At 36.8% G+C, this 25,373-nt stretch overlaps 3 protein-coding genes across 7 annotated transcripts in view; all 3 read right to left on the bottom strand.

Moving 5' to 3' along the window:
• Window positions 1–8,339, bottom strand: part of LOC133524337 (serine/threonine-protein kinase S6KL) — a 114,595-nt gene extending 106,256 nt beyond the window's left edge. For both annotated transcript variants that reach the window (XM_061860301.1, XM_061860302.1), the window contains exons 1-6: window positions 8,102–8,339; window positions 7,784–7,896; window positions 7,170–7,398; window positions 5,720–5,843; window positions 1,333–1,440; window positions 183–341 (exon numbers count right to left, since the gene is read on the bottom strand). In XM_061860301.1, coding sequence (XP_061716285.1) covers window positions 183–341; window positions 1,333–1,440; window positions 5,720–5,843; window positions 7,170–7,398; window positions 7,784–7,896; window positions 8,102–8,188 — 820 coding nt within the window. In that variant the 5' untranslated portion in view covers window positions 8,189–8,339. The remainder of the gene's footprint in view (window positions 1–182; window positions 342–1,332; window positions 1,441–5,719; window positions 5,844–7,169; window positions 7,399–7,783; window positions 7,897–8,101) is intronic.
• A 130-nt stretch (window positions 8,340–8,469) lies between these two features.
• LOC133524331 (uncharacterized) lies at window positions 8,470–11,048 on the bottom strand. The gene has a single exon (XM_061860290.1). The coding sequence runs from the start codon at window positions 10,841–10,843 to the stop codon at window positions 9,023–9,025; it is 1,821 nt and encodes a 606-aa protein (XP_061716274.1). The 5' UTR covers window positions 10,844–11,048; the 3' UTR covers window positions 8,470–9,022.
• A 966-nt stretch (window positions 11,049–12,014) lies between these two features.
• On the bottom strand, window positions 12,015–21,197 carry LOC133524333 (bifunctional coenzyme A synthase). 4 transcript variants are annotated; one of them, XM_061860293.1, is made up of 10 exons: window positions 20,500–21,197; window positions 20,033–20,205; window positions 19,525–19,705; window positions 19,138–19,314; window positions 18,663–18,829; window positions 17,333–17,536; window positions 16,972–17,060; window positions 16,347–16,512; window positions 15,419–15,601; window positions 12,015–14,863 (listed from the first exon to the last, which is right to left on the bottom strand). In XM_061860293.1, the coding sequence occupies exons 1-10, from the start codon at window positions 20,588–20,590 to the stop codon at window positions 14,657–14,659; spliced, it is 1,638 nt and encodes a 545-aa protein (XP_061716277.1). In that variant the 5' UTR covers window positions 20,591–21,197; the 3' UTR covers window positions 12,015–14,656. The 4 variants fall into 4 exon arrangements, with proteins under 4 accessions (XP_061716277.1, XP_061716280.1, XP_061716279.1 ...); XM_061860296.1 differs by having other exon boundaries at window positions 20,882–21,196; XM_061860295.1 differs by having other exon boundaries at window positions 20,842–21,195.
• Between the last annotated feature and the right edge of the window lie 4,176 nt (window positions 21,198–25,373).

The raw sequence follows: 25,373 nt of genomic DNA, 5'->3' as shown, positions 1-25,373 counted from the left end.
CCACTGCGTTTGGTATATAAACTTACCCATACCAATATACTGCAGGGTTACAGAGTACCAAAGAGGGCGGTGGTTCGAGTGCCCATGGACAGTCACTTGGAGCTGGAAGTCTATGACCTTGATGTGGTAGTTGTTGTAATGTTCTGTTTAAAATTATACAAGAAGCATACAAAGTAACTTACCCATATACTGCAGGGTGCCACAGAGGGTGGTGGTCCGCGAGCCGATGGACACCCACTTGGAGAGCCCAAAGTCGATGAGCTTGATGTGGTAGCTGTTGTCGAGGAGGATGTTCTCTGGTTTAAGGTCGCGGTAAATTACGCCGGCGTTGTGGAGAAAATCTGTAATGAAATATTTCTAAGATACTGCCCGTTCAACGTAGAAACGACATAAAGCTTTGGACTTAGTTTTTGATTGACACCGTGGGCTGCGTTCAACATCCACCACATCAACATAATGCACAATATCCAGCATCGGAAGACAACAACAACATTTCTATAAAATATGACGCTATATGTAACGTACGGCAACTGCGATAACCAAGACCTTTACTTGGCTAAAAGACCTAAACCTAGGCTAACTTTGTCCACGTATTCCATGAATATCGACCATTTGCTCGTCATAAAAACATAAGTGCATATGTAAATCTCGTGTAAATGACATTTTGAGGAACAAGTCACGAAACCTTTAAAGGTTCTAGGCGTTAAACTCGGTGAGCCCCGCGGACGTTGGACGTTGTTATTAGATAAGACATATTATACTCTAAGCCAATTTTTTAATGACAGATTATAATTCAATAATACCTATTGATTACTCGTCCTTGTCAATATAATAAGTTCATGTTCTGAATAATAAATGACAAATGACACTGTAATTAAAACTTTTGACACGAAGTCTGTATTTTTGACATAAATTTAATTTTTATTTTATCGTAGGTATATTTGCTAATTTAATACTACGTCGGTGGGAAACAAGCATACGGCCCGCCTGATGGTAAGCAGCCTCCGTAGCCTATGTACGCCTGGAACTCCAGAGGAGTTACATGCTAATTATTATTGTTTACAAGTTACTTCATCACAAATTCTCCTCTCCTTGGAATTGTAAATAATAATATTGCAGTGCCCAACAGGGTTCACAAAGACCTAGCTTATAAGTTTACCACCTGTACAATCACTTTGTGAATTTGCAATAAAATATTGAGTATTGACGCGATATCACATCCGCAATGACAATGAAAATTAAATACTAGATTTAAAACCTCAAGGTAATTTTTTGGCTAGCAATTTTGATCCCTAGGACTCAAGGTGTTATGGCCAGCGGTTAGGGACTTACCTATAGCTACGGCAATCTCGGCAACGAATATCTTAACGAGCTCCTCAGGGAAAACCTTGTATCGATCCAGCAAAGCCAACAGCTCCCCGCAGGGAATGAATTCTGAAACTGAAAATAATTCATTTAAAGCGTGATCAAGTCACCTTTCCAGTAGAAAACATAATCGTTAATATAAATATCACAGTTAATCGTTAATATACATATACAGGTCTTCTTGTCGGTAGCGTCGAGGTTTAAAACTGTCTATCCTTTTAACGATTTACCCCATCAAAGCACTTGATTTTGGAACGCATGTTTACACATACATACATATCACTTTCGGCGGCAAAAAACCGCCTAGCGAGTGACTATAGACGCAAAAAGCATACGTGCTGATTTTGATGTAAATCCCTTGTGAATAAAAGATACACAGATAAAATCACACAGCCGGCGAGAGATAACACTCATTTATCGTCTGCAATGGGATAGTTAGTTACCTTAAAGTTTGATATTTCTATCAAATCATTCGATTTTGAAACGTTTTTAAGCATAGATATCGGTTGAGTTTAAGCACGTCGGCAAACGTTATACTCGCTTCCCATTTAAGGATTTAATCAGTTATATTTATTAACAAACTTTCCATAACTTAAGATAAATTAATTAAATGAATTAATGTTACATTGTACGTATCCGCCAACAAAGTATTAACCTGTTGTGACCTAATTATTTGAGCAAATAAACAGTAACGTCTAGCCGCGACTCGAACGATAAGACGTGGCCGATAACGCACATTAGAATTATCGAGACCGTCAACCTTCTAAACACTTATCACGAGCAAGTAGTTTAACGGGTAAATAATTCACTAGTACATGCTGTTCAGTGGTATTTCCTTCTTCAAACAGGCTTTACCTAATTTGGTGTTTTCTTAATTGTAATCGTGAAATATATCCATTTTGAAAACAATGAAAAAGTAGCACCATTTTTGGATAGAAGAATGAGTTCCCGATATCTCAAGCACAATACTAAAACGCAACGACTCGGAGAGGACAATATGGGATTTTTTTTTGTAAAAAGGAAAACCCAACGACGTAAGGTCTGAGATGAAAAGTGTTTTGCACAAAAACATGGAAATTTCCGGCTATAGAACAGGTCTAGCACATACACACAAGCCACCACACACACACACACACGCACAATTAAAAGAAACAGAAGTTTTGACCAGCAGTGTTGACGTATGAAACCTATTGCTGCCGTCTCAATTCACCTATTATCACGAAACTAAGGACTGCTACGCGTGTTGAGAGAATTGTATTTAAAAGTGCATTATATCTTGCAAGTAAATACTGCTCTCATAATAAACAAATGTTATCAATCGAAGTGGATATCAAGTTGTCAACAGAAACAATTGACACAAGCAAATCTTCCTTGGCCTGGACTATTACTAGGTCTACTAGTGTTGGTAAATAATCGAGTCTTTAGAGTAGAGCCTTTTAAGCCTTTACGACTCTACCGATTTCGGACACTAGTCTAGTAGGTCTACTGCAGAGACGCGTATCCTTTACTACGGCGGAATCGTTTTCTCATTTCCTTTTTTTCAAGACGTGTTGTCTTTATTCACGATTTAGGTACACATCTAAACAGTAAATGGTGTTAAAATCGAAAGTATTAAAGCTAGATTGAAGTAACTTAATTTATTTCATATGATCCCTAACTAAATCTTATCTTGTGAATTTGTGCTCTTTGGTGTTATCTGGGATGAGTGTTTGAAAATGGGTTAAAACAAAATTGAGTTGAGATCTTCATATTTAGATTCGACAAGACTTCGGCCCTTGCCCAATTTCAACTGGCTATGCTTACCAAGCGCAAGTCAAAACATTATTAATCTGACTTTTAATTACGCATAATTGTGACGCATCTCGAGGTCTTAAAAACGCGTTTAACGCTGCGTTTATCGCATCAAACAAACGCGCGCTTAATAGCGAGGTCACACAATGTTTCATGAATAGGTAGCCCTGCGGGCGGTCCTGTTATAATTAGAACAAGATAACCCAATCAGCCACGATGCGAGTGACAATCACTGCGGCCGAATGCCGGGACCACGTGGAGTTTTGCGCGCAATACTTGCAACCCGTCAGACTTGAAAAATTCGATTTGTTACCTTATTCCATTACTTTAAGGTGTACTTGTCATCAGATACATCAGAACGGCCAAGTTGCTTGAAAATGTCTGGAAATGAACTTTCTGATGAACAGGAGATATTTGTGAATTTTGTGAACACATTGGCCGCCCCGATATTTTTTTTTTTATTTTATTTATTCATTTTAATTAACACAGTATAACAGTTAAAACTAAAGCACTGTGAAATTACATATTGAACCTAGACAATCTAGACATGTATAATTGGAAAGAGTTGACATGAAACATCAAAATACTAATTAGAATACAGGTGACACTTATAACACAGAGGAGGGACGAATATCCATCATCTCGCTGAACCTCAGACATTCATCACGCACTGACATCCATCTACTTGCAAACACATCACATTCAGGCGCTGATGCGAGGAGTGAATTCAAGCTGCGTAAAGCTCGAACAAAAGGAGCGTTCCTGCGCTATATCTCACGCTCCTGAGATATATCTCACGGTGACTGTACATATGTATTTCAAACGTCAACGCATCACGAAATCCCTTGTGTCTACACACACTACAGGATCCCGAAGGATTCTAACAGTGTATTCCTGATCATATTTAAAAACTAAAATATCATATATTTTTTCTTGGAATTCGCGTAGTTTCAGAGTTAATTAAAAAAAATCTTCGTATTGTTACTTAGTGAAAAATGCCTTTTTGATGGCGATGATGCCAACAAAGTGACAAATAAAACTTTGCAAAAACTACGTTATACGAAAAAAAAAATCATTTTAAGTGACAGGTTTACAAATAAAATTTGATTTTTAGGTACCAATACATAAAAAAAAAATGTTTTTCTGCGATATTTACAAAAACTCGTATAACAATTTTTCCTTCTTTTGGCCTCAGAAATGCGTGTTTAAAATCCATTGGGTTCCTCGTGTTTCACCGTGTATAGTGAAAACAGTGAAAATAACAAGTCTGTTTAATATTTTCATCATCAAATTGTAAAAATACATATAATCAAAAAGCGAAACAGAATAACCGCTTCCGCTAACTATAATATATATCCTAATATAGGAACTAAGTAAAATAGTAAACACAACTTTATTGTTAATGAGAGTGTGTAACACATCGCGTGTTTAGTTAACTTCTAAGTGCAAAAGATGTTGTCTTTCTTTCGGGGTTCTAAAGTCGAAAATAAACTTCCACATTCAGCCACTAATTGCAGACTTGTGCTATCATTATCTCTCTTGTCAACATAAAGTATTGACCCAAAGAACTGACCTCTGGTAATCAGTGAGTAATCCTTCCTCGCGTCTCGGAGTTCCAGATATGACAGATAACGACTTGTGCGACGGTGTGAAGAGTTTAATCACTAGTGTCCCACCGAAGTTCAGTTTTGGGAGGTTTGGGCACATAAGTCATGTAGGTTCAGTTTCGGGCAAAAACAGGCGAAACTTTCGGCCACGCCAAAACATAGTTTTTCAGTGGGCAGAAACTTTGTTTTCGGTCTCGGCAAAAAATCCGGTTTTGGTCGGACTATTAATCACTTACTTATAATAACAGCCGTAAATAAAATGGCCAAATGCGCGTCGGATCGCATAGAGAAGATAAAATAAATATTTCTCTGCTAAATAATTGACGATTTATAGGACTAGAACGGGTTTTAGGGTAATGCAACTCAGTGAGTAATGTGAATTTTACTATAGACAGCAACAAGCCACTGGTGAAAATGCTTTGGTCCGTGCACCCACTTTAGCCAGTATTTCTTTGACCACAAATAGCTACAGTGTAGCGCCCAACTTGTCACAGTTTCTTTTTTAATCTAGCTTCAGAGGTTTCTGCCTAAATAGATTATGAGACACTATTGTAAATGCAAACGCCCATTTGCTATGGCATACACTTCTTTATCACCAATACACCGAAAAAAAGCATACTTAGTGAAAATGGAGGGACCTATAGAACCTGGTCTACAGGCAGTGGGGCGACACTCCTCCTTTCGACTTTTCCCGGCTCTGTTCGGCTCAGCATTACTCCGAGCAATTATTAGGGTTGGCATAACTTGGCGTCCCTATACATGCACATGACCACAAGGAATAGTGCCATACATTTTGTCCCAGAATTACTGTCAAACCTCAGTTTTGTAGAAAGTGTCATTTCTGTACGGTAGGACTATTATTTATTCTGTGCTACAGGTAAATGATAAGGGATCACAGATCTCAGAATGATGAGGAAGTAAATGATCAAGAGTTTTGAATACATAAAAACACTTACCAATATACAGTCTTTTCTTAGTTTGCCAGCGCGACACAGCCCCAGCGATGAAGGAATGGTGTCCACAGGCACTTTGAATACGCGCTTCTTCTTTCACCTGCCTTACTGCATTATCACCGAGCACCTGAAGGACAAAAGAATGATGATGATAAGTCAACTCATTGATAAATCTTACTAATGCAATTCTATTATTTATTTAATGGTTTATCCTGCAGAATTTTACTTAATGTTATAAAAAACCAACTAACTAAGAGTTTGTAGCTTTAAAAGTTTGAAAGGAATTTGTTATTCGCTCCTAAGTTTTATAATAATCAAGAAATCGAAAAAGTCTAACAAAGGGGTACATAGCTATGTTTAACATATTTGTATAGTGCTTTTCTCAAAATATATTGATAGGACCAGTCCAATGTTGTAATAAAAATTAATATATATTACTTTGATGCACATATATTATGCATTTTGGAATAGTCCATAGCTTCTACATCAGTGGGGAATTTGCCCTAGGGCCCAGTCAGCCTGAGGCTAGGGTGACAAGACATTAAGGGCGGCAGCAATTCTGCAGTCTATATGATGGGTGCTGAGAAGGCTAGTAGTTACTATCCTAGAGGGCCTGGGGCCTAGGATGGAAAAGACTGCAAATTCACAACTGTTCTACATGTTTTTATTTTTGTACATTGCTAAATTGCAATGTAAAACCAATTAAGGATTTAAACTTGCAGCAACATGTAGAAAACCATAGAGCAAGTGGCACTAAGATTAACAACTAAATGATTCCTGTGGTGACACCAATTACATCATGCAATAAGGCAAAACAACAAACTTCTCGGTAAACATAAACAATAAGTAATTTGGAGTGATTCCAAATAGGAAATTCCTCTGAAAGTGACACATTGGGCATTTCATGAAAACTTGTGATTTTAATACAAACTAATGTCTCTATTTAACTCCTTTTGTTAGAGACTTCCACTTTTATTACAACTTACAGTTTTTGTGCACCCATTAACTTGTATATTTTTATTGTTTACATTTACGATCATCAAAACACCATTTTTTATGATTAGATGGAAAACTGATGTTCAGAGCACTTTATACCAAATTAGGCTTAATTATCTGAATATCATATCATATACTTCTCGACTCTGTGTCAAACACAAAAGCGGTCACTCGGACGCCACATCACCAAAGTGTCAAAACTGTAATTGAACTTTATGCATATGCATGTAGATCTATGCTTCTCTGTGACAGATTAATATATCTTCAGCATTGGAGCACCTACAGTACGGATATATCCATCATTGGCATCAAAAAGGTTAAATATATTACATTAGAGGTTAAAACTTGAGATTTATTACCATAGAATGATATGTATTGTAACTGAATAGGTGTTCTTATGTAACATGGTCAGGAATAAAGCTACAGGACATCTTTAAAATTTGCAAACTTAACTCACCTGTGCTTTGCTGAGAACTTTCAAAGCATAATCTTTGTCTTCTGTAACTTTATTTACTTTGTACACTTGTCCAAAGGCACCCTTGGCTATTGTCTCTTTTATTTCAAAATCTTTTTGTAGCAAGTCTGATGATATTGGGAATTCTGGTAGGAATATGGATTCTTTATACGCAACCGGCCAGGCTGTCTTACTAGCTTCAAGGGGATTGGTTAGTGTTGAATCATTCCATCTGAAAGATGTTGCACAGTAAGTTTCAACTAATAACCAAGTAAAAAGAAAAACTGATTTAATCACAGCTACTAATAACAAAAATAATAATAAAAAGACAAAATACCAATGCAGAACATATTATGATCAACATGTTAAGAGAAAAGATGTAATTTGTAGGTTTCTAATACATCTAGGTAAAATCTTCTGATGATTACATGAAATGCATATTTTCGTCTGTCAGTTTTATACTTATGCCTGAAGGTTTAGTGCCCACTAGAATATGTTTAGGATAAAGCCACATGTTAAAGAAACGAAGTCTTCAACAGTCATTGTTGTTTTGACTGCGATTTGTGTAACATTCGTACATGGTTTGTTTTGATGTTTAAATAATGTATGACACTAACCTTCGTCGTGAAACGCGAGACCAAGGCCGCGATGCGCTGTACACGGACTGGTTACTCGTAACGCTGACCAGCGAGCGCCCACTGAGGTTACCAACGAAATGGGACAGGCTAAACTAAACACAAAAATAAATTACGTTAGCTATCAATGGTAACAAAGAACTGTCAACTGACAATCACGGAAATAATTATAATTATACAAGTCATCTATGTTATAGATACCACAGCACATGGAAGTAAACTAAGGAAGAACAAAAGATAAACACATATTTTTATTGCGTTACGTATATTCAGCTGAGAATGACATTAGCAAGTTTTTACCTGACTTGAGAAGGCTTGTCCGTCACGGTTTGAATGCGTGGATTTGTTGGTCCGCTGCTGTGTGCTCTTTGTTTGCGAATTGCCCATTAAACTAGCTAAAATATCTTGTCATATCGGTAGCAAATTTGTTTCACTTGTATTTTTAAATTATTTCGAAATGTTTGTATGACCTAATTCTAACCATAAACATGGTGTTTTTTTTTATTGCTCAGTTTTAACAGGCACAGATATAGATAATTATATTCAGCCTACTTAAGTCGATTTCACACTCACGGACAGAAAAGTTCTAGAGTCGGACTAACTCTGCATGGCATTTGCAATGACAAAGTGTGACAATGTATTTAAAATGTTAAATTGATATGAAAATATGACGTATATAATTATTTATTTATTATTCTATTGATCAAATAAGTAACATAGCATTACAGTAAATCCAACACACAATATTAAATAACACTCCTCACAACTGTATAAATGTAACAATATAATGACACGCCTCACTTTGTTCTGCTCAATTCCATGCCACATTTACTTTGTGATTTGTTATCTATTTATGCGTCACTGTCGTTTAAAACATTGAGGAAAGAAATGTAATGCAAAACGTATAGGTTGGTTAACGTAATTGGGCAAGTAAAGGAATGTGAATTGTGAAGTGCATACATAGTTTGGTATTGACATCAGAGCAACATCAGAGTTTAAAAATACAATGCAAATGCAGTTATGATTGATTTACCTCCCGAGGGAATTATAGATTTGATTTGAAATACAGTCACAGTTTTTTTAAAGCTTATAAACCTATTTGTACAGAAGAATTAAATTATATTATGGGTTTAAAAATATAAATCTGAGTGTTATTCAATGGGTACAACAATACTCTAATCCCTCACATTGCTCAATGTCCTACACGTTTATCACTATAAATTAAGAGTAACTACGTCCCTTTCTTTTTACAATTTTGTTCAAATTACCAAAAATTACTTCGGTAGCAAACAAAATAAAAGTGAAACCCAAAAAAAGAAAATAGCATTTAAAAATACTTGAAAGTTCTTCCATGCCTAAAGGCTTTACTGGAATCTCTTGTTTTAGTTCACTAAAACGATATTGTTCCCATTTTCTTACAAGGCCCCCTTCAAATATTGCCATCATATGTTTGTTAAAATGCTCTGTCATGGGTGAATGTTTAGGAAATATCATATTTAAATAGTGATTATGTATTTTGTCTTTAATTATATGTAAATATTGTTGACCTTTATAATTTAATTCATTTCGTTCCAAATACCGTCCCACTTCACAATCTATGAGACAAAATCTCCTGCTATCATTTTTCATTCTTTCTATACATGTAAATAAATTGTTAATTGGTACTAGTTTGGAGTTAATCTTTCTGAATTGTTCTTCTGTATCTGGAAGGACTACATCTGGTGATGCCATACCTTCAATAATATAACCCTTTTGAATTACATCTTCGAAAGTTTCTACTTCCTTTCCTTTTTTCATGGCCGTGAAGAAAGAAGTTATAGCTGCTTGAGAGGCAAAATTCAAAATGAAGTAGCTCCACAGACTAAAGCCTAAAAATATTCGAAAGGACCCCTTTTTAGAAGGTTTTAACAATGAAATAACTAAAATATTTCGTATACAATTTAGGAAATCCTTTCCTATTTGATCTAAACTTATGTCACCTTTTTCTGCAATATTGAATACTGAAAACACTATCCAAGATCCTAAAAAACTAAAAATGAATTTTATGATCATGGTGTAATTGTTCTGTAAGAGTTTAAAATCAAACAAAATAGTTTCGAATTCTGCTCTAGGAGCAGCTAAACAAACTCCACTATCAGCTATGATAAATGTTTGATCCAATGCTACAATTATTAAATCCATTTGATATATGGGTATAAGGAAAAGATCTGCCTTCCTATGCGCGAATGAAAAAATGTGTTGGATATTTAATTCGAAATTAAATGGCAGTTTCATGACACTAACGCTCGGAGATAGATCAATAGTAAAATTCATGACTTTTGCCATAGCTCTCCACAATTCGCCATCTCTTGATCCAATTGAATATGTATTATTTGTTTCCTCTTCTATTGTAAGAAATGGTTTAACTTCTGTCGTAAAGGCTCGTAGAGGAAACCCGTGGAGATTTCTGCCTTTGGGCTCAAACAAATCAAGAATGGTTACAGTTTTTAACTCACTGTAAGGTATCAATCGAGTATAAAATCCAATGCAGGTGCCCAGATTGTTAGCTCGAAATTTTGATTGAGAAGATACATTATAACATTCTTCTTCACACGTGAATCCATTTTGAAAACCATCAACTGGTATGCCGATTTTTTTTGTAGTCCAACATCCAAATACTAATGGAAGTGTGTAGTTTTCGTACACATAAGGCTCGTAACTTGACAAAAATAATACTTCTTTGTCATCGTCATATTGTATTATTGCAGCATTAGGAGATTTGAAATACCACAAAATAAAGAATATTTTTGATACAGTTATGTCGTTTTGAAAGGTTCTAAACAGAACAACAATATTTCCTAAAGGATGCCAATACGGACTTTCTGTTGTTTTTGTTAAAGACTCCTCAAATTCTTCAAAGTTTAAACAATTGATAACAATAATATTTGAATGATATGGTACCGTATCTTCAATATAATGATCTTCGTTTTCAATGTTCGATATTGTGTGTGTTAGCAGAGGAAACTTACTTTGACTATAAAATATGTCTGACCAATGCCCCATGCTTATAATGTTATTCCAACCATTATTTTTGAAGTTCACATTTATTAAATTTACCTGTAACAATACCGTACTTTATTTCAATTTTGAGTATTTGATTTTTTTTTAAATTAATTTTCTACAGTTTAAACCGATTTTCGTAAAATGTTGTGAGCATGTTATTGTTTTTTTTTGTCGAATAAGAAGTAAATCACACAGCTACTAGTTTTATGGCAAGTCAGCTTTGTCAGTAGAAAAAAGGTGGCAAATTTGAAAATTGTAGGCGCGGACAATCTGCCTCCCATACAAAGTTTTGGATTTGTTTTTTATGTGATGCAATAAAGAATATTCACTTACTTACTTAAATTTTGAATATCGCGTGTTTGTCTACTGGAAAAGATGCCTTGCCTGAATTTATTTTTTTCAGTCTTACTTACTTACTGTACATTAAGTACTGACGATTTAGGTTAGTCAGGCTGTAGTTGTAAAGTCGGACCAAGCTGTATGGCATATGCAACGACAAAGTGAGGCAATACCATGATTAGGCCTCGCACGAGCGTTACGTTAAAACCTGACGTTAGTAGTTCCGCACACTAAACTCGATTTAACAGCCAACGCTTCAAGTCAAAAATCCAACAACGCGTAATAAAAAAGCGCCGGCGCCATCGTGTTAGCTTAGACGACTCTAATGTACTATGTATTATCGAATAGTCGAAACGTGTAAAAATGTCTTTATCCTTTCTCGAGATGTCAAGTTCTATATTGAATTTTGTTATGTTGGCTAGCAAGCTACCGTCAAAATAATTTAATTTGAAATAAATAATTATAGTAATTGAACTTACAATAAATTCGGTCCTTTTTCCTTCATTTGTAGACTCGTAATTGGTAGTCGGTAAGATTATAGCTTCGCAGATAGGATATACCAAAATAAATAGCGAAATACATGACAAGCATATATTTTTCATAGTTAAGCTTTTATGAAGATCAATCAATTCTCTACGGAGGATTTTTACTGGAAGTGGAATCCAATGGGCAACAACGTAGTGTAACGAGCTTATCTGAGTAATGAATGTGTTAGCTAGTAAATCAATGTAGAGTAGACCAATCAAATTAGGGGGATTGTAATACTCGTTTTACGTTAAAATTGATGTAGAGTCATTACATTTGGTTCCATTTCTATAATAACACGAAGTGAGACAATTTAGTTATGAAAATATATTTTATTCATGTCATAAGTTCCAATTATTGGTTTATTCATGTCATATAGTAAACATCCCTATAATGGAACAGGAGGCCTACCGCGAAAATCAGTCACTCTAATTACGTCTTAGTGAGAGTAAAAGAGAAAGATCCCCGCAATTTGCGAATTTCGATTTTCCCGGTAGGCCCCCAGGCACCAGTAATGGGATGGTATAGACAAATCCTCTAAAACAAGTCTTTACCATCAGTTTTTAATCGCTGGCAACATTTTACCATAAACAAGAGACAAAGAGCTGCGTAAGTTTAATTTTTCATTGGTATTTGTTAGTTTGAAAATGAATAGCGCCATACATCCCATGACTGGAGCAAAGAACCAGTTTTAATTGGTAAATAATATTCAAACCAATGGCAGTAGCTTTCATTAAATACATAGAAAACATAAAGGACAAATTGGACATTCATTTTTTAAAGCGTAAAGCGGTAGTAATTTTACAGGTGTCGGTGAAATATCAAAAATAATAAGTTCATATCATAAATAAATAGTTCCTGTCATCCACGATGACGCGCAGATTTGTTAAATCTAACCTTTAATAAAATGACATTACGAGTCAAGACACGCGTCTTCGTGAAAGACACGAGCTATATATATGTATAGAAAACAGGTCATTTACGACTATGAAAACGTATATAATGATACAACGAAAAGAGAGAGATAGCAGAAAAAAATACGGTTCAACCACTTTTTTACTGAAGTCGGTTAAAAAGGCGCGACAGTTTATTTTATAGAGTCAGACCAAGATAAGTTGGTAGCAATTTTGATATTAATTTATTTCGAAATGTAATTTTGATATTAATTTATTTAAGAAACAAAAATACGGTAAGATTTCTTCAATTATTTTTTTGGAGGTCTCCGGTTCAAATCCTGGCTCGTACCAATGATTTTCGGAACTTATGTATGGAGTGTCATTTGGTATTTACTAGTTTTTCGGTGAAGGAAAACATCGTGAGGAAACCTGCATACATCCGCGAAGGAATTCAAAGGTGTATGTGAAGTCTCCAACCCGCGGCCAGCGTGGGGACTATAGCCCGAACCCTCTCGCGAGGAGGCCTGTGCCCAGCAGTGGGACGTATATATACTGAATTATTATTATATTACTATTATTATGTTTTAAATTAAGCCCAACCAAGAGAGATTTGAAGAAACTGTTATAAGGACCATCATCCGACGTGAAAACTACTATAGCAAATAGAACCTTCGCGCATACATTTTTAAAATGTGCCACCTTTTTCTACTAACTTAGTTGGTTTACCAGAGTCAAACTATACATGTTGTAATTTGTGACAGATTGCACAGATAAATAATCATCTTCTTCTTCCTCGCGTTGTCCCGGCATTTTGCCATTGCTCATGGGAGACTGGGGTCCGCTTGACAACTAATATCAAGATTTGGCGTAAGCACTAGTTTTTACGAAAGCGACTGCCATCTGACCTTTCAACCCAGAAGATAAACTAGGCCTTGTTGGGATTACTCCGGTTTCCTCACGATGTTTTCCTTCACCGAAAAGCGATTGGTAAATATCAAATGATATTTCGTACAAGTTCCGAAAAACTCATTGGTATGAGCCGGGGTTTGAACCCGCGACCTCCGGACTGCATAGGTAAATAATATCATATTATTTATACTTTTCTTACGGCATAATTTCATACTCAAGTGATCGACTTGTCAGTCGCCACACCACTTGCACGAGCGTGTAGGTAAATAAGTGGCTAACCATCAGTTTTACAATCCAACATTAGTAAATAGTAAATTACAGACCTGTTCTTTATATTTTTTCCATTTAAAAAAGGCAGTCTAGTAAAGGCATGTTGTCCATTTGCCAGCAATTGTTCCTTACTAACAAGTATGATAGAGATTGAAGTAGTCGTATTTGCACAACAGACAGATAAAGTCTAGGTACGCAACTAAACGCCAGCATTGCGTTTGTTCTTTGCCACCCTTACTATTTATAATTATCCATAATATTGACACATTAAAAAACTGAACCATACATCCTTTAAACAATATACATAATATGTATGTATAACAAGGTATTTCCTTAAATTTCTATTATTGCTAGTACAATATAGCCACCGCGGAGCCCAGATTGTCTATAGTTCTGAATCGATTCAAATATTCAACTATTAATTGATTGTCTACGTCATTTAGCAAAAGTCCTACACAAAAGGCAACCATCATCGAAAGCGCCATCTACATTTAGCTTTTACCGGCTTTTCCCATTCCATCTTAGAGTCCGATCAAGCTAAGTTGGCAACGATATTGATAGCCCAGCATGTGCAAGTGTTAAGTAAACGTCATAATCTCATAGAAGTCTGATGTTTAAAATAAGACATGCACTGTCTGGGCTGTCAAAACCGCTGCCAACTTATCTTGGTCTGACTATACATTTCAGTAACAATAAATATTCGATAAATATTTATCAGAGCCAATAGACAATCAGGCTCTAAATACATACGTTTCAGTGATGGCCCAATAAGAGTTTAACCCTTTGACCGCCAAAGACAACCAATATCAACCAAGCATTCGGTTGACGCGTGGCTCACGAAAGGCGTGGCGTTCAAAGGGTTAACAGCATATTGTTAGCAGTTACACGTCCTGCTATCCAACAACTCCTGTAAGTGTTGCCATGCGCGATCTATCTGCATCTGCGTGTACTCGTAGCTCCAATACGGGCTGAAGACAATGTTAGCTAGCGACACTTGCTCTCGGTTTGAGGGCTGGGATTCTATGCGTTGTCTCGCTTCTTCTTCTGTGAGGCCGTTGCGCTCTTGTAGTCTTTTGATTGCCTGAATAACGAGTAAATTTTAAGGATGACTTTCATGTTTGATGAAGAGAGGAGAGGATTATGATTTCTATTCACTTTATTTGAAGCCTTGACGAAAAGGGAGTGTAATGATTTTCACTGTCGTCTAATTTAATCTCAGCGACTTACTAGAATTAAATCAAGAATTAGAACCTTCTAAGTGATGTATCGAGTATTTGGCTGACTAGACTAGGAATCGGTGTTTGGATGGCCGATTCGTCGGCCGACTAGCCAGCTAGCCAAATCCATAATCCAAATACATTCTGAATGCCTGAATGATTGATATGATATGATATGCCACTTCAGCAAGTCTTAGTTCATACGCAATTGAAAAACATTTGTTTTACTACTTACGTTGCGCTTTTTTATCCTATTAACCGAAAGCGGATATCCCCTACTGGTTCAAAGACCTAACGGCTGGTCGTATGAAGACCCAGTTCAACTATTGTTATCTTGAGTATCTTGACGCGATTAGCAGTACACCTTGTTTGGGACCTTCTCAGGGGTTTATTAAAGTACGTCTAATCTACCATCTCACCTCTTCAGGCGGTATGATGACGGCCCACAGCTGGTGGCACTGGTTGTACCACTTGGCGCGCACCATCACCGCGGCTTCCATTACCACCACCCTGTACCCCTCCTGCCCGAGAGCTTGTACTCTTCTCTGGGCCTCCTCGATCACCGCTGGCCATACCAGTCGGTTTAACTTTTCTAATTCCTCCTGGAATTAAAAGCAGTCGATTAAGAAGTATATACACAAGTATGTGCTTACAGTTAGCAACGAACGTTATGGTGTACGGAACGGGTATGGTGTTTAAGTGTATACCATTTTTTTAGAGTACCGCACTCCATGGAGCAAAGTAACTTTATGTTTATGTGTGGGTGTCTATAAAATTTACTTTAGATGTGAGCGTAGACGCAATAGTTTATCTGTGCCGATAATAAACTTCACACGCTCTTAGCTACTTCTTCTAATGACTGTATTGGTTATAGCGGCAACAGTACATGAGCTGTGAAAATTTGAACATGAGATACAGCCTGGTGACAGACGGACGGACAGCAGAGTCTTAGTAATAGGGTTCCGTTTTACCCTTTGGGTACGGAACAGAGCAAACAGAGCATCAGGATCTTAAGGAGCGTCCTGAGCTGGCAAACGCTTCGCGAATCAATCGTGCATCGTACGCGCGCCGGATATTGTACTACGTAATGCACGCAACTAAGTTGACAAGTCTTGCCTAAACGGATGCCTTTACGCTGTGTTCGCCAGATCCGAGCGCACCTCAAGATAATAAGAGATTTGCGTGCTTGTCCTAAGGGATATCTTTTCGCCAAAAACGTTCTGCTGTCTTGCTAATAAAAGCGAAATGAGTTACACATACCTTTCTCTGTTCCTCTTGGCAGGAAGTGCCGGCGATCTCATAAATGTAATAACCTCTTTATCAATGTCATAAAGTAAATCTTCAAACCTTATCGCTAAACACGATCTGCCCCAGTTTCCGCCTGTCCACCTCGCCGCTGTCCGTGATGATCTCGCTCCCAAACGCCTCAGCCACGGTTTGATTCAGTGGTAACCCTGGCTTGTACAAGTCATGAGCTATCGTATCGCAGTTCACAATGGCTGCACCTTTTAACCTGAAATCAGATTTTTAATCAATGGCGTTATTATTTTTAGTAATTTTGCATATAGTACAGGCCACAACAGTACAGTCACCAGCAATAATATCGATCATAACCAAAATATTTGACATGCTCTTACGACTACAAATAAAGTCATACTTCATATGGTTCAGATGGCGCAGCCTAGCTTTGCAAGAAAAGCCAAAGTTTGCGGTAATCTGAAAATGCTTCAAAACTTTGCGAATGACGCTAGTTGGCAGTTTCGTGAACCATGTACTGTCGCCATCAGATATATCACAGCGGCCAAGGCGCTGACGCTGACTGTACATACTAGTAATACAATGTGCAGTGCGTAGGCGAGTGTCCGAATGGTGCGCTACCGGCGCATTTGCCACATCTGCAGTATCTGCATGCACCTGTATTGGATGTAGTGCAACTCTCTATGCAGTTAGGTTTAAAATAAAGCTAGGTTACCTTAACTTTTCTGCAATATTGCTTTTTCCACTGGCGATGCCACCAGCCAGTCCAATCACATAAGGCCACGCGGGTATATTGTTGTTTTCCTGCAAATATAAATGTCAACTGTGCAATACAAATAGACAAATTATTTTCAAATTTGATTAAAGCAACACAAAGTTTAATTAGAAATTAAAGCCTGGCCAACAATGTCCATCGCTTTAAAAGGCGGCACATTCAAAATAAAGGGCGAATTTAGATTCCCCAGTATATAATAACTTAATAACCCTCTGGTTACTGGAGCTCACTTTTTCCTTCTCTTTGTGAGGCCGCAGCGAAGCCGAAGAATTTTTGTAATGTATATTCGAAGACTACTTACAACAGGCGGCCTCAGCATGGTGCCTAATAACCGCATTCTTTGGTTACTGGAGCTCACTTTCTCTTCCTCTTCCTGAGACCGCTGCGGACTCGAGTCCTGTGCGAGGCCGATGACGTAAGTGTCTAATAATGGCAAACCATTCTCTTTCCGTTTTTCGTTGATTTTTTGTGCGCCGCGTTGGGTTTCTTCGCTTACTACTATTAACTGTAATACAATTTATTTATTATCATGATGGATTTAAAAATAGAGTCTACAACATCTAGGTATATCAAATCATATGGATAGTGCCTATTTAATAAATTTTAATTAGGCACTATACGGAGCTTTTGGTCTATGAAGGAACTCATGAAAGGTAAACTCCCAATTGCACTAAAGCGCAAGCTCGTCGACATGTTTGTGCATCTTACCCATCCTCACCTATGGTGCCCAAACCTGGTCATTAACTGAGGCGCAAAAATCACGGCTCAAGGTTTGTCAAAGGGCAATGGAGCGGAGTATCCTGGGTATCCGAAGATCTGACAGGGTGAGGAACGCAGAGCTTCGCTCCAAAACCCGTGTCGTCGATGTTGGGATGAAGACCGCCAGGCTTCAGTGGGACTGGGCTGGACATGTCTGCCGGATGAATGATGACAGATGGGCTAAAATAGCCACTAGCTGGCATCCCCGGTGTAGTCGTGGCAGAGGCAGACCGAGAAAGAGATGGCGGGACGACTTGGATGCGTTTCAGCGGGACTGGCGAGACCTTGCTCAGCACAGGGAGCATTGGAAAGCTAGAGGGGAGGCCTTTGCCCAGCAGTGGGACACACAAATAGGCTAATAAAAAAAAAGGCACTATCCACAAGTAAACTATAGGTTAAATCAGAAACATGTAAATATTGTAAATGCCACCTGAGTAATTTCGCCCCAAAGAAAAAGGTGGGTTTGACACTACTACTACATCTACACTTTTATATTTAATTTGTGAGTCACATATAGATTTCTCACATTTGGTTTTCTACCTACTTATAATTTTCATACAAAAAAAACGAATATTAGCCCAAAAAATTAAAATTATATGTATTTTTTTTGTAAAATCTGGCCTTTACAAGCACAGTGTAGCGATTTGCACTTTTCAATAAAATGTTGCACTTTTAAATTAAATAAATAAGGACAATTCACCACATTTATCCCTTATTCTGAAAAGTATCACTTCAAAATAGGCACTCATATTTTTTTTGTGAAAACAAATTATAATACAAAAATCATATGATTCATTCAACATGTTTTTTTTCTGTTTGTGTCAACACGAAGTAATTTGTTTAACCTTGTGTAAGAGTTGAAAACAGCTTACCTGAAATTTAGGGTCATCTTTTGTGGGACCATACAAATCATGTATGGGTAGAACATTGTATTCTAGGTCGGGATTTATATCGGTAAGGAAATCTAACACAGCTTTAATTCTTGTTTCCGTTGGTTCAATCAATTCAAAGAGCTTTTTAGCTGTAATAAAATGTTTATCTGTAATTTGTTCAACATGTAAAACATATATCTGTTACATTAAAATTTCTACCCTAATGTATTCTATTTCTATTTGCATTCAAGGAAGTTAGTAAGTTCGAAAACGAAATAAAATATCAACAAGAGATTCATCAAATGATTTTTTGCCAAATATTTTGAAATCTTTAGCTAAAAGAGAACGCTGTACAGATGCCTAGATTAAATACTTGATAGCTTTTTTAACATTAGCAGGCAGTAAAGTTAGCCAGTATATTTTTGTTTTATAACACTATACAAACTTACAACTCCTAATCTGATAGTAGACTTACACTGAATCATGTTAACATCAGTAACTCCCACAGTGACATGCTTGGTCGCGCGCAGCACAGCCTGCGATAGGAGGATTTTGTGCCCATTGTGGAGCCGGTCAAATGTCCCGCCCAGTGCCACATATTCATATTGCTTTACAGGCTCTTGGTTTAAAGTTTCAAGTTTGCCATCTTGTTCTGAAAACAAAATAACATTTGAAACAGCGGGTCCAACCTGAATAGAGCACTAGGCTCAAGCCTTATTATTTATATTTATTGTGTCAAAAATAATAGTATTGGAAAATAAAATTCCACTTCCAGTAAAAGTTAGAAGCATTAATGGTCTGTTTGTAATTACAACTACATTAATAATGTCTGTAATAATAAATTGAAAAAAAAAAAACTTACCAATGCTTTGTATCCGATAATCAGTTTTAAGGCTCTCCACAGATTTCTTCAGCTTTTCAATCTCGGAGGATAACTCATTATCATAGAGTAGTAGGTCTATAGGATGATATGTCCTAATATTTTTAACTGTATCCACAGGTTTAATTATCAGCCGAACATCCAATTTGGAATATGAAGATGTCTAAAAAAACGTGAAATTTATTTTAAGTCACAGTTTGATTTATTATGAACTATCTGGGAGACTGAGTTTTACTTGGAAAATATATAAAAACTAAGAAATGCGCGTTTTCCTAAGATAAGGCCTAGCTAGATCCATTTTTCACCCCCCAAAACCCCCATATAGCAAATTTCATTGAAAAGATAAAGAAAACATCTCAAATTCAGAAATAAATACTCATTATCAAACAAATATTAGCCCTCGTCAGGATTTGAAGCGATGCTAATACCACTCTATTTTGAGTTGCGTATGATTGATAAGTCCCTTAATATAAATATAAATATTACTTACCCTTGTATAAATATTAGATATTTGGCTACTAAGAAGTGGTAAGGTGTTAAGAGAATTCTCATTTATCTTTATGTACAGCACTTTTTGAACAAACTGTGAGGCCTTCAAGCAATAATTGTGTGCTTTTGCAGCATTTGACACAAACAACAAACCATTTTTTCCCATTTTTATATCTGTAAATAAAATAAATCAACATTACATAACTTTTAATGTAAAAACAGCAGTAACCACTTTTAGATACAACTTTTTTCATGGCACATTTTCAAACAAATTTTGAGATGTATTTTAGTGCAGTTTGTACTAATAGGTATTATGCTTCTATAGGCTTCAAAGGCCTCATTGGCGGGCCCTTAGGCTCGTTTGCACCGTCGTGGTATTAAAAAAAGGGCTTAAGGCGCATGTGTTACTGGGTTACTTCATATACATAAAAAGCAGATTTTACTATACACTTTATAACTTACACCCACCTGAATTATTATTCAATGCGACAAATATATAGGATAAGAGTAATGATAGCAATACCACAATAAAAGAAAGGCTGAGATTAAAGCTAAACATTCTTCAGATCAGTACAAAGGTTACTTTTTACAAATGATAACATTGATAAGGTTCTACACCACTAAAGCCTTTACTTATCTACATTTTACACTAGTATATTTACACATTAAACTAAGCTTCGATAAAATATATGTATTCGTTTATTTTATTTACAATATTCCGTTAGATATAGTCCAAAAATGATAACTGCTGTATGATTACATAGGCGCACTGTTGCAATGAAACTAATAAATACCAACACCATACAATACCTAATTACGTAAATATATGAAAATTATATTGTAAACTTGCTTTATGGCAACTTATTCTAAATGTTTATGTAGATTGTAAGGAACTACAATTATTTCATCGGTAGTCCGGGTAGTCCCCGTTGATATTGTCATTCATAAAGACCACGAACTGTCAAACTGACACTGACAGCGATCTGTTTTACGCCCTTAACGTTTTAATCTAGTGTAGACGTGATGTTATAAGTCTTTATTTTTTTTTATACTACGTCGGTGGCAAACAAGCATACGGCCCGCCTGATGGTAAGCAGTTTCCGTAGCCTATGTACGCCTGCAACTCCAGAGGAGTTACATGCGCGTTGCCGACCTTAAACATAATTATCGAATAGGGTGGTCCAACTTTACTTTGTATGTAGAAAGAACATGAAATAGATTTTACAGTACATATGGGGCTACTTTATAGCACTAGTGCGAGAAGTAGCATATTACGTTACTGAGTCGAACATTTAAAGGGCCATATGTACTGTAAAACGTTGTACGATACATGTGCGAATAGGTAATTCGCAACTCGTGTCGATTTAAAACACTCCCTTCGGTCGTGTTTTAATTTATCGCCACTCGTTTCGAATTTCCTATTTTTCGCACTTGTATCGTAATGTACTATTATCTTCACAAGGCTCCCTTTATTATATTATGGAATAATTTGAACTCATTTGCACATGATTTAGTGGTCGCTGTATTCGCCATGATTTTGTGATTTCCAATATCATATCCTCATACAATTAAATAAATGCAAAGTAACCAAAAAGTAAAAAAAAAATCAACCGCCATATTTTTAACATGCTTTAGTCATACTAATAAATAAAACGTGTAAGAAGTCCTTAAAGACATTTCCAAAGCAGAATTATTGATGGGTCAATTTATTTTCATACTTTTTTTATGGCAGAATTGTTTTATTTATTGCGACGCCTAAATGATGTTTAATGCTCTAAATTTTGCTAGGGATACTTGTTACGTATATTGGAATAAAAAAAAAACCGCATGGAAAACGAATTTTCATTACATTATATTTTTGGACCACTTATTATCGAATATTAATGTCATTCAGTTATCATGCATTTCGCTCGTACTCTACGGAGTCCGTACATGTATGTATTGGCGCAAGCGAGACGCATGATAACTAAACAAAATGGTTCATATATAATTAATGGATTCTGATGTCAGTGTACGTTCGAAATTGGCCTGTAGCTGTAACCGAGATGCTTCATCGTACGCGTCGGTTTGCTTGGTTTGCCAGTCTTTTCAGTATTTTTTCCTCCTCGAAGTCCTTGAAACGCAATAGAAGGAGTTTCACAGTCCAAATTTTAGCGAAGCGATCTAAATTAAAAGGCTCTAAGATACTTATATTTAGATATTGAACCTGAGAAAGCGCAACGTATAAACAACCTACAGCAAGATACCCCAGGTCGACCACTACTCTAAGCAATGTAAAGGTAACGTTCGGATTCCCGACCGCAGCTGCACTACTGCCGCAGTATTTGTAACGCGACATTACTGTCAAGTGCATTACTGCCGCTGGCTGAATAATGTAAGTTCTTTAGGACACCAAGTTCTTGTGACAGTGCCGTTATCAAATCTGACCATTACAACCTAAAGGCGAGGAACGGGTAGAGCATGATTAGAAAGATACATCAAACAGTCCAAACGGTAGGTCCGTTTGGATTGTTTGATGTATCTTTCTAATCAGTAAATGACCTCAAAATGGCATCATTGGGCCGTCTCAACATGCAACAAAAATAACGAAACAAAAACATACAAAAACCCTGAGCATTTTAACTTTTTAAGCCAGTCAAGACCTATGTTGGTGATCTAAATACCGCACAGCAAAGTAGCAAACTGTTCAACTGATTTGGGTTTATACAAATGCCTGGTAATCTACCTGCTGGTAACTAACAGCAAAGAGAATTTGAAATAGAGGTGTATTGTCTAAGAAAACTTTGTAGCCACGTAAATTTACTGCCTTATCTTTCGACACGTGATTAAAACTTTTAAAACGCCATTTGACTTTGATCCTTATTATTTCACTAATATGTGTTCAATTTGTTAAATATCAAAAACCGGCGCCATCTTACCGGGCACAACCTAAATTATGGCGACATCGCTTGAAACGCTATACCTTTGCTTTGGCCTTTGATCTATTAGATGGCGCCACTTTCTCACCGCCGACTATTAGTAATCTATATACACCAAAATTATCTACAATAATGCCACGTGCCGTACCGTAACTTTCTGCCGCGACAGCCATCTTGAAACATTGCAGCTTTTCGGACCCGGGTATGTCCTTAAACTAGGTACGTCCAAAAGAGAGGTATTGGGCAATGTGAATGTCATCTCGCCTTGTGTGGTAGGGCACAGCACAGCAGATGTCATTCCAGATCTAGAGCAGATCCCAACTGGGGAAGTACCTCCACCTTACAGAAAACCGCAGCCAAATAACACTTGACCCTACTCATAGTGTTGTGTTCCTGCCGGTGCGTAAGGTTGCCAGAGCTCAACGAGGGGGGTGGGGTTAGGGTCGGCAACGCGCATGTAACTCCTCTGGAGTTGCAGGTGTACATAGGCTACGGAGACTGCTTACCATCAGGCAGGCCGTATGCTTGTTTGCCACCGACGTAGTATAAAAAAAAAAAATTGCAGCTCTGGCAGGAGCTGGGGAAAAATGCTATAAAAACTGTTTCCCTATTTTAGCTATGATATTCAATTTGGTAATTAAAGCAATATAACAAACATTTACGTTTAAACTTCTGTTCCTAAAATAATATCAATATTCCGATATACAATTAATCTATAGAAAAGCCAAAGTTGATAAATTAATCAAAGTGCAAAATTTGCTCCGATAAGTTTTGAACATGGACCCCCCCACACATCGCACCCGTTTTCGCCTGCGCAACTATCCGTCTCCTTAAACTGTAACGGCTAAAAAAAAGGTCAGACAAAAAAACTGATACGAACGCGTTTAGCTTGATCAATCAACAATATAAAATTGAAATGCAATAAATAATACAAAAAGTTACAATTCTAGGGACCTCTCTCTCCCTCATACAAATACTAGTCAATCAAAAATAGGAAATTAAAGTGCAAAAAAAAAAACAAAAGCAGAATTCATTGTATAGGGTTGGAACCCAGAACCTCGTCATTACAGAGCGAGCGTATTACAACTGAGCCACGAGTGGTTATATGAAATTTGATGAAATTAGGCTACTTATTCTCGAGTAAAACTTAAGTATCTAAATACCCCCTAAACCAGCGTTCTAAAATATCTGATTTTTTCGGAAATCACTCTGTAAGCATGTCTCGCAAGGAAAAAACTCTTATGATATGGATACGGCTATTTGTTTAGGCGGGACGTACTTAACATGAATCCGCCATTATGAAAAATTTCCAAACACTGGATCGACAAAAAAAATCTATTTAATCATAGAACACATTCACTGGCAGTGCCAGCAACTCCAGCAAGACCCGCTAGGCAGACCGCGTATGTAGCCGCGCTTTTTGACCGAAAGATTTAACTTTTTGTTACATTGTAGCAACATTATTCTGAGATTTCATCCTACTATTTCTATTTCTATTAGGTATTTACGTTCATCCTACTTTCACATGCTCATGGGAGCTTGGGGTTCGTTGGCATCTAAACCCAAGAAATGGCACAGGAACTTAGTTTTTACGAACCCAGAGGGGAAACTAGGTCTTATTATTCTGTTGACCGAAAAGTCACTGGTAAAATATGAAATAATATATCGTACATAACATAAGTTCTGAAAAAATCATTCCTACGAGCCGGGGTTTGAACCCGCGACGACCTCTGGATTAAACGCCGCACGCTCTCTTACCGCTAGGTTACGAGACTGATATTGCAAAACCTGCATATTTATAACAAAAACGTATTTCTAAGGAAAAAATCCAACCATCATAGATTACGGAAAGTTGTGAAAGGTAAATCCACAGGATAAATCAATAAAACACAAAATCTCAGGCTTTGAACAATTTAATATAAAAGCTTAGATTCATTCTGATCCAGAATACATTTAATCTTACTTTAATGACCTCGTATGATACGAGTACGACAGGTGTAAGTATATGTAGGTACCTAACTGGGACATAAACTAGTAGAAAATAAATGAGGGCGCCACTTTCTTTGAGTAAAATGCATAAACATGGCAATTTTGTATGGAAAATGTTTAATAACTTTGTGATTTTTCTACTCTTTCATCTCGCACGACTGTAACTAGTTTTTCCAAAGGTCGTTTTGTTTCGAGATGTAGTCTATCGATACCTATGCGGAATCGATACCTATGCGGAATCGATACCTATATTTATAGTAAAGTCTTAGAATAGCGGCGGTGGTGGTGGAATGACGGTGAAACATTTAAGGTACCTACACGTGTCAATGTCTGACACATTGACACGTGTACCTTAAATGTTTCATCGTTATTATTTACCAATTTCTATTACCTAACATTTTTAGTATTTTTTAGGTACTTATTCAACTGGCTTAG

The sequence above is a fragment of the Cydia pomonella genome, chromosome 13 (assembly GCF_033807575.1).
Source record: "Cydia pomonella isolate Wapato2018A chromosome 13, ilCydPomo1, whole genome shotgun sequence".
In the NCBI taxonomy this organism is placed as follows: domain Eukaryota; kingdom Metazoa; phylum Arthropoda; class Insecta; order Lepidoptera; family Tortricidae; genus Cydia; species Cydia pomonella.
This window is presented reverse-complemented; position numbering and strand designations above follow the sequence as displayed.